The sequence below is a fragment of the Labeo rohita genome, chromosome 21 (assembly GCF_022985175.1).
Source record: "Labeo rohita strain BAU-BD-2019 chromosome 21, IGBB_LRoh.1.0, whole genome shotgun sequence".
Taxonomy (NCBI): Eukaryota; Metazoa; Chordata; class Actinopteri; order Cypriniformes; family Cyprinidae; genus Labeo; species Labeo rohita.
This window is the reverse complement of record NC_066889.1, coordinates 25,189,413-25,198,956: the sequence shown is the minus strand read 5'-3', so window position 1 is coordinate 25,198,956 and position 9,544 is coordinate 25,189,413. Positions and strand designations below refer to the sequence as shown.

Sequence of the window (9,544 nt, the reverse complement as noted above, 5' to 3'; positions counted from 1 at the left end):
AAAAAACACATTTCATCGGGAAAGCTGGAACTTACTGGAAAGCTAAAATTAAATTTTATTCATGCTATAACAACTTTTTAATATTCACATTTTTGAGTACTGACAACATTGATTTGATAAGCTGTTTTGATATTTTGTTATTTTATCAGGCACAATTAAACTCATTTTGCCTTACAATTGTTTTTAACAAAATTTATCAGCAGACCACCTTTATGGCTGACAACATAAATTATTGTTACATAATATTTTTATAAATTAAAAACAGTGTGTCTTCCTAATCCTTATAAATCTGGTCTACACAGGTGCAACACATTTAACACACACTATGCAAATGTTCAGTGTCAAATGTGTGTTCTATATATAGTATCTGTGTTTTTTAAAAAAAAAAAAAACAATTAGATTAGAACAGTGAGATGGAGGATCTCTCCAAGTAAACAAAACATAAAAAGTATGAAGTTGAAAGTAAAAACAAATAACGGCAACTTATACCATTTAATGCACAGGTGTCAAGCTTAGATTCAATCCTAATTAAACGCACTTGATCCACACTGTTAAAAATTTGTTGAATCAACTTAAAATAATTTGTTACCCAGCTGCCTTAAAATTTTAAGTTCAGTCAACTCAAAAAAAGTTTACTCAACTGAAAATGTTAAGGTATACTAAGTGACAACTTAGATATTTGAATTGATTCAACTTAAAATTTTAAGGCAGCTGGGTAACAAGACCAAACCATTTTTTTTGTTTTGTTTTGTTTAGTCAACTCAAATATCTAAGCTGTCACTTGTCACTTGTAACATTTCAAGTTGATTAAACTTATTTGAGTCGACTAAACTTAAAATTTTAACACAGCAGGGTAACAAAATATTTTAAGTTGACAAATTGTGTTTTTTTTTTTTTTTTTTTTTTTGACACCCCTGATTTAATGTGCTAAGAACAACAAAGGCAGGAAAGCTTTCCAGACCGGCGCAGATAAAGAATAGGCTGAACAAAACCAGCCAGAATAAAACAAAACAAACCAAAAGAAAAAAGCTCCACAATAAAGCGCTGCGTAAGAATGAAACAGAATCCTGAGATTATTAATGGCATATATATAATAGTCATAGTCACAGTACTTATTAGAATAAGATAAAACGCTCTTCTCTTCATGTGGTTTTCCTTCTCTCTCATTCTCTCTCCTGGTCCTGACTGCTTCAGAGCTCTGAGAACAGCCACAAGACAAAACAACTGGATGAAGAAAAAGAGGAGGAACTGAATCGAGTAGAAATATATGTACCTGTATCTGATATTGAGATTGCTCCACTGTAAACATGCAGACCAAACAAGAGACAAGAATAATTATCCAGGCCGCAGTGCAGCAGATCACTCTATATCTGAGAGGTTTGTACTTCAGAAAGGTTACAGGATGAATCACAGCCAGGTAACGCTCAACACAGATCAGACACTGAAACAGAGGACGACCGGTGATGAGTAGTCCTAATAAAAACCTTGCTAATCTCATTAGGTGTGAAAACCCAGTAAAATATTTCAATACAAGGAGCAAAGAGTTCAGACAAAGACCAATCTCAGACACAGAGACATTGAGGATGAAGAACTCTGATGCAACTCCACTTCCAGTTCCTGTGATGATGAGCCATATGACATAGAATTGCATAGGCAGACCAAACAAAGCATTGAGGCTGTACATATAAACGTCCAGGATGGCCATTGCCTCAATTATATTAGTTGTGGAGTTTGTAGATGTTTCAGATGTGGTAAAGTATACTGTAGAGTTATTCATCTCTTCTGTGTCTGTCCACAAAACTGGTACTAATGTTGCTTCTATGAGGGGAAAAGAGTAGGGTGATGTCAGGAAAACTGAACCAGTTAAGGTGCATTGTCACAATCTATAAAAGTAATGAAAAATGATTTCATATTTACAGTAGCTGTTGTCCCAGTTTAACAGAACAGCTAAAATGGGTTGTTCTTTCAAGCACAATTTGCTAGACTGCAATATTGCAATAGAAAATGCTCAACTTGTTAATCATCTCTCAAAACACACAGTCTCAGGTTCACAGAATTTAAGAATACTTACAATTAAATTTAGTAAACTGATTATTCAAAAAAGGTCCCATTACACACTTCCAAATGGGTGTTTTTGCAATAATGTCAGAAGAACCATTTTTGGTTCCCCACAAAAATGAAGAGTTGAACGGTTCTTAAAAGAACCATTTTGAAAAACATTTTTAAAAAAAAATCTAAAGAACTTTTTTTCAACTTTAAGAACCTTTTCGGCATTTGAAAGGTTCCATGGATGTTCAAGGTTCTTCATGGAACCATCGATGGCAATAAAGAACCTTTATTTTTAGGTGTGTATATCTGTTGTTTTATTTTAAAATGTACAAACTTAAAATATTTCAGACAACAATCAAATAAATCAACAAATGAATGATCTGAAGTATGATTTTACATTTCCAATACATTTTATACTTCCAGTTAAAAAATACTTTAAATCTTATGTACTTTAAATCTTAAGTCTTATGTTCTATTAATAAAAACAAGCATATGTTTAGTCATATTGGCTAGTATATAAAATCTCAAGTTTATAAGAAGAGGTTTATCACCTGAAGAGTGAATGTTCAGTCTCTCTGGGTGTATAATCTCTGTGCTGTGTTTTGTATACAGAATTCACAGCTGTCACAAGAATATAAAAATATCTGCTGCATGTCACATAAATCACTAGTTATGTAAATATATAATGTAAGCAAAATGTTCACAAAGACAGACATATATCAAACTCAACATTTGAATTGACAGTCAGTGACTGACTAGAATTAAAAATTCATTAATGCACATTTCTAGGCTAAAAATGAATTATTGTCCCTAGGCACACAGTGAGAAAAAAAAATTATGTATTTCAAAAGCATTGAAAGATATTTTGTCCTCGCATCTCATATTTCTATCATCATAACCTTTATGCCAACCATACACTGACACTTAACATGTAAAAAAATTATAACTAGTATTTTACAGCAGTTTGTTACACTGTAACCTGCAGGTCACTTTAAAATGCATGAATCTAAAATGAGCACATCCGTTAATGTAAGTTACAAAAAGACCCTACAATATCATGTTTTAATGACAAACAGAAGCAGAAGAGTTTTCCAGCTCGTTGTAAATAAAGAACAGGCTGCACAAAACCAGCCAGTACATAACAAAGACAACCAGGAAACCAAAAGTCAAGAAAATTTTGATGTGTTACAATGACAAAGAATCCTGTGACAATAAATGGCACATATAGAATAATCATGTTCATTGTCGTTATCAGAATGAGATAAAACGCTCTTTTCTTTATGTGGTTTTCCTCTTTTCTTTCTCTCCCTCTCTCTCCTGGTCCTGACTGCTTCAGAGCTCTGAGAACAGCCACAAGACAAAACATCTGAATGCAGAGGAAAAGAAGGAACTGCAGCGAAAAGAACCATGTATATGCCTTTATGTTGAATGAGACTAAAAAACACATGTAGAACAAACATGATCCAAGAGTGATTATCCAGACTGCAGTGGAGCAGATCACTCTATATCTGAGAGGTTTGTACTTCAGAAAGGTTACAGGATGAACCACTGCCAGGTAACGCTCAACACAGATCAGACACTGAAACAGAGGACGACCAGTGACGCCTAGTCCTTGCAAAAAATGTGTTAATATTGTAAAATTGGAGAAGAGAAGTGACAGTATCCCGAACATTGCACTGATGCTGCTACCAATCTCACAAACAGAGAGATTGAGGTTGAAGAACTCTGATGCAACTCCATTTCCTGTTCCTGTAATGATAAGCCATATAACATAGGAGTGTGTAGGAAGACCAAACAGCAAACTGAGGCTTAAGACACACATTCCCTGACCGTCCATTAGCCCAAAGTAATAAATTGTTGATGCTTCAGGTGTGGTGAAGTTCACTGTAGAGTGATTCATCCTCTCAATTTAACACACTGCAGCTTTGATCTACAGAACAAAAGAAGTGTAAATGCAAATAAAACACTGTTTAATCTCATATGTGTTTACATGGACGATCAAATCCATTCTATTATATTTACCCTAAATGACTTAGACTTCAATTTTAAAATCTCTCACATAAAACAATCTCAATATTACACCATAAACATTATACAATAAATAATAGCCAACAAAATGTTTTGAATATTATTTAAATGAAACATTACAATTAATACAAGTTTCGTCTCCTGAAGAGTGAATGTCCAGTCTCTCTGGATGCATATCAATCTCAGCTGTGTTTAGCAGACTGAATTCACAGCTGTAGCATAAATTTATGTGGATGACTTCATGGTACGTCACATAAAACACTGGCTATGCAAATAATAAAAGTAAAAAATGAATTTGATAAATACACTAAAAAAAAAAAAAAACAGCCAACTTAAAAAAAAAGTTGTTTCAACTTAAAAAAGTGTTCATACTGCCTTAAAATTTTACATTTAGTCAACATGAAATGTTAAGTTGTACTACATGTAAACGTGGATATTTGAGTTGAGTAAACTTAAAATTTTAAGGCAGCATGAACACTTACTTTTATAAGTTGAAACAACTTGAATAAACATCTGAACAAAAACAAATGTATGTTGAACGCTTACAACACTTTATTTACATCCATTTAGTAAATGACCATTTTGACAGCCATAATGTGAAATAATGCACAAAAAATATTTTGATTAATAAATCACACAACTCATTGAAGAATACAAAAATGTTTTTCTTCAGACATGACTGGCTTACTTTGACTTGAGCTATATTTGAATAACATTTATCAGCTGACAATTAATGTCATGAAGTCTTCATAACATTCATAAATCTAAAACTGGCCTGCACAGGTGCAACACATTTATCACCTGCAATGCATTTTCCACAAGCCCAACAAGAGTTGTGGAGTTCACTGTAGAGTTATTCATCTCCTCTGTTTTTGTCTTCCCAGATCATAAACTCAGTAAAATATATAAATAAATACAGCAGCTGTGACCAGTAGGAAATAAGAAGTGAAAAAAAATCTTTGTGTAATTTCACTGAAACATTTCCATAATAAATATTTAACATTTACAGCCAGTCAATTTAGTGCAAGTCACTTTGATACATCCAAATAACATGAGAGAAATGCATTTAATATTAAATTAATTCAAAACATGAAATAAAATATAGGATATGAAATATATATGAAATAATTGCATGGTCTATATTTGCATTCAAATTCTATTTAGAGAATTTAGAGCCACCTGACATTCATTTCATACAGAAAATATCAAGTTTATTATTTATTAAAAAGTTTGTCACCTGAAAAGGAATGTCCAGTGTCTTTGGTTGTGTGCAGATTTCTATACTGTGTTTTGTAGACTGACTTCACAGCTGTCACAAGAATATATGTGTATGACTTCATCTGCTAGACATCACATATACATCAGATATGCAAATATTCAAAATAAAAGAGTTAAAGATGAACTTGTCTGAGTAAACAAGAAGAAAAACAATGCTCTCTGTGAAAAATTGTATTTTGTATGCTTACATTAATATATATATATATCTATATCTATATCTATATATATATATATATATATATATATATATATATATATAGATAGATAGATAGATAGATAGATAGATATATATATATATATATATATATATATATATATATATATATATATATATATAGAACCACTGGTAACTATCTTATGGGTTTTAATGCAATTTCCCCTTTCATTTAGTACTTTGTAAAGCTAAACATGATTTATGGGCTGAACAGAACTAGCCAGTATATAACAGAAGTGACTAAATGAAATGAGCTCCTTAATAAACAGCTCAGTCAATATGAAAGAAAATCATATGATTATATATAGCACACATATAATAGTATATGCATAACCATGTACAGTAGTCAACATTTAAAGTGAGTAAAAACCTTTCATTAAAGTTGTCCTAAAACCAAAACAATATCTGGATAATTTAATAAAGTGGATTTATTTTTTTTTTTTTTTTTTATTTTTATCCACTTCGAATGTTGACTACTATATATGCATAACTGTTATTTGTAATTACACTCAACATGCAGCAGCACAAACAGGAGCCAAAAGTGATCATCCAGGCCATAACTGTAAATGGCTTTTACAATTTTACTTTCTTCAATTATGAATACAATGGGAGATTCTCTGTAAATAAAGACTTACTTATCGCTCAGTTCCTTGCACAGCAGACCTCCAAAACACTTAAACATCATAATCTTATCAGCTCCATATACAAGGTTTTCTAGTGCAATAAAATTGCACAATAACAACTAGAAAAAATGTAAGTTTAACTTCATTAAACAATTTAAAACAGCCAGGAAGACAGTAACTTACCTACTTGTTTGTTCGTTTCTCAAATACGATACATAGAGAACATCACTGTGAATAAATGTTGCCACAGTCACATTGTTGAATGCTTATACAGCACTTTATTTGCATTAAAATTATAATTTAATAATCATTTTATGTGATATAATTCAAGGATTAAATGCAGGACCATTAACTAATACTAGGGCTAACAAAAATAATTATTGTCATATAATCTTAGTTTGATAGCCTAAAAACATCAGCCTTTTTAAACAGGCCCGCACAGGTGCAACACATTTAACACCTGTCATGCAAATATATATGGAACATCTGTCAAAAGAAAGATTTACAGTATTTGTTTATGATGGTATTTCAGGTCAAATGGAATAATAAAGCATATTTCAGTGTCATAGAGGAATTTACAAGTTCACACATACTTGTAATCAGATAGGGTAACGTATGCATATCTGGCTTGCACCCATAGGATGGTGAAGGGATGGTAAAAAATTGTCAAGGGACAGAATCTTACAAATGAAATATTTAAAAGAAAATAGTAATGGTTTATAGACAACCAAGGCAAGAGAGCTTTCCAGCCCGGTGTAGATAAAGAACAGGCTGAACAAAACCAGCCAGAATAAAACAAAACAAACCAAAAGAAAAAAAGTCCACTATAAACCATTGCGTAAGAATGAAAGAGATTCCTGAGACAATATATGGAATATATATAACAGACAATGTCACAGAAGTTATCAGAATGAGATAAAATGCTTTTCTTTTCATGTGGTTTTTCTCTTTTCTTTCTCTCCCTCTCTCTCCTGGTCCTGACTGCTTTAGAGCTCGGAGAACAGCCACAAGACAAAACAACTGGATGGAGAGGAAGAGAAGAAACTGAATCAAGCAGAAGTATATGTAAACATATTCAAACTGTCTTGTAAACATGCAGCACAAACAGGAGCCAAGAATAATTATCCAGGTCGCAGTGCAGCAGATCACTCTATATCTTAGAGGTTTGTACTTCAGAAAGGTTACAGGATGAATCACTGCCAGGTAACGCTCAACACAGATCAGACACTGAAACAGAGGACGACCAGTGATGAATAGTCCTACTGAAAACCATCCTAAGCTTATGATATGTGACAGCCCAGTGTAATGATACATCATAGATAATATAGAGTTCAGGCAGATTCCAATCTCACAAAACGAAAGACTGAGATTGAAGAAATCTGATGCAACTCCACTTCCTGTTCCTGTGACAATGAGCCATATAATATAGAAGTGTGTAGGAAGACCAAACAAGATACTGATGCTGTACGTACAAATGTCCAGGTTGGTAATTTCCCAAAATACATTAAATATAGAGTTTGTAGATGCTTCAGATATAAATGTAGAGTTCATTGTAGAGTTATTCATCTTCCCCTTTATCTCTCAGTCCAAAAGCTCACAAAAATAATATATCAGCTGTGATCTATTGAGGGAAAAGTGTAGAGTGATGTTAGTTCAGTTAGCTCAATTACATTAAAGATGTTTACATATAGTCCACAGGAGAAACTAATAGTTGAATTTATTAAAATGACCTGGTTCGAAAGTTTATATACGCTTGTTACCTGAATGATCCACAGCTGTGTTTTTTCACTTAGTGATAGTTGTTCATGAGTCCCTTGTTTGTCCTGAACTGTTAAACTGCCTGCTCTTCTTGAGAAAAATCCTTCAGGTCCCACAAATTCTTTGTTTTGTTTTTTTTTTTTTTTTTTTTTTTTGTTTGTTTGTTTGTTTTTGTTTTTTGGGTTTTTTTTTTTCTGCATTTTTGTGTATTTAAACCCTTTCCAACCATGACTGTATGATTTTGAGATCTATCTACTGCCAGGGGTGTAAACTTTTGAACAGAATGCACATTTGTTTTGCCTAAATATAATATTTTGTTCATTAAGTACTGCCCTTCAGAAGCTACAGAAGACACTTGTATGTTTCCCAGAAGACAAAATAAGTTCAATTTACCCTGATCTTCAAATTCAAAAGTTTTCACCCCCCGACTCTTAATGCATGGTTTTTCCTTCTGGAGCATCAGTGAGTGTTTGAACCTTCAGTAATAAGTGCATATGAGTCCCTCAGTTGTCCTCAGTGTGAAAAGATGGGTCTCAAAATCATACAGTCATTGTTGGAAAGGGTTCAAATACACAAAAATGCTGAAAAACCAAAGAATTTGTGGGACCTGAAGGATTTTTTCTGAATAACAGCAGGCAGTTTAACTGTTCAGGACAAACAAGGGACTCATGAACAACCATTGCTAAATAAAAAAAGATACTACAAAAACCCACACAGCTGTGGATCTTTCAGGTAACAACACAGTATTAACAATTAAGCATGTGTAAACTTTTAAATGGGGTCATTTTTATAAATTCAACTATTATTTCTTCTTGTGTACTATATGTGAACATCTTTTATGTGAAATATCTTATTCAGGTCAGTACTAAACAAAAAATAACATGCATTTTGTATGATCCCTCATATTTTGGTAAAATAATTAACATTTTACAGATTCTGCAAGGTGTATATAAACTTTTGACCTCAACTGTATTAGAAGGATAAACATAAGACCATAAAGTACGTCACATAAGACCATAAAGTACTATAATGGATGATATTTTCATGGTTTGCAATACAATACTGAATCAAAAGCATCTTAAATGATTTCATATTTAGCAGCTGTCTCAACTTAACAGAACAGAATAGCTAAACTGGATTAGAGTTCAAGACTGAAATGTGCTTAATCATATACTTTCTTTCCCTAGTTTCACAGATATGGCTTAAGGCTAGTCCCAGACTAAAATGCATGTTTGAGCTCTCAACATAAAAAATATTAAAATATGTCAGTGCCATTGGTTATAGTGTCATTTTTATAATTTTTTCTCTAAAGAAAATGATGTTCTGATATTCTATTAGTAATACAAATGTAGTGTTTACTCTTACAAATATCAAGTTTATAAGAAAGGTTTGTCACCTGAAGAGTGCATGTCCAGTCTCTCTGAATTTATATAAAAATCTCTGTGCTGTGTTTGTGACTGAATTCACAGCTGTGGCAGAAATATATATGCATGGCTGATACACGTCACATAAAACTTCAGCTATGCAAATATTAAAAGTAAAAACTGAATTTGAAAAACACATCTGAATAAAACACTTTAAAAGCTTACACTTT

The 9,544-nt window shown here is 32.5% G+C and overlaps 1 protein-coding gene and 1 pseudogene across 1 annotated transcript; both read right to left on the bottom strand.

Moving 5' to 3' along the window:
* Window positions 1-927: 927 nt before the first annotated feature.
* LOC127152184 (uracil nucleotide/cysteinyl leukotriene receptor-like) lies at window positions 928-1,777 on the bottom strand (annotated as a pseudogene).
* Window positions 1,778-3,073: 1,296 nt separating this feature from the next.
* On the bottom strand, window positions 3,074-3,949 carry LOC127152183 (C-C chemokine receptor type 8-like). The gene has a single exon (XM_051092683.1). The coding sequence runs from the start codon at window positions 3,947-3,949 to the stop codon at window positions 3,074-3,076; it is 876 nt and encodes a 291-aa protein (XP_050948640.1).
* Window positions 3,950-9,544: the final 5,595 nt, after the last annotated feature.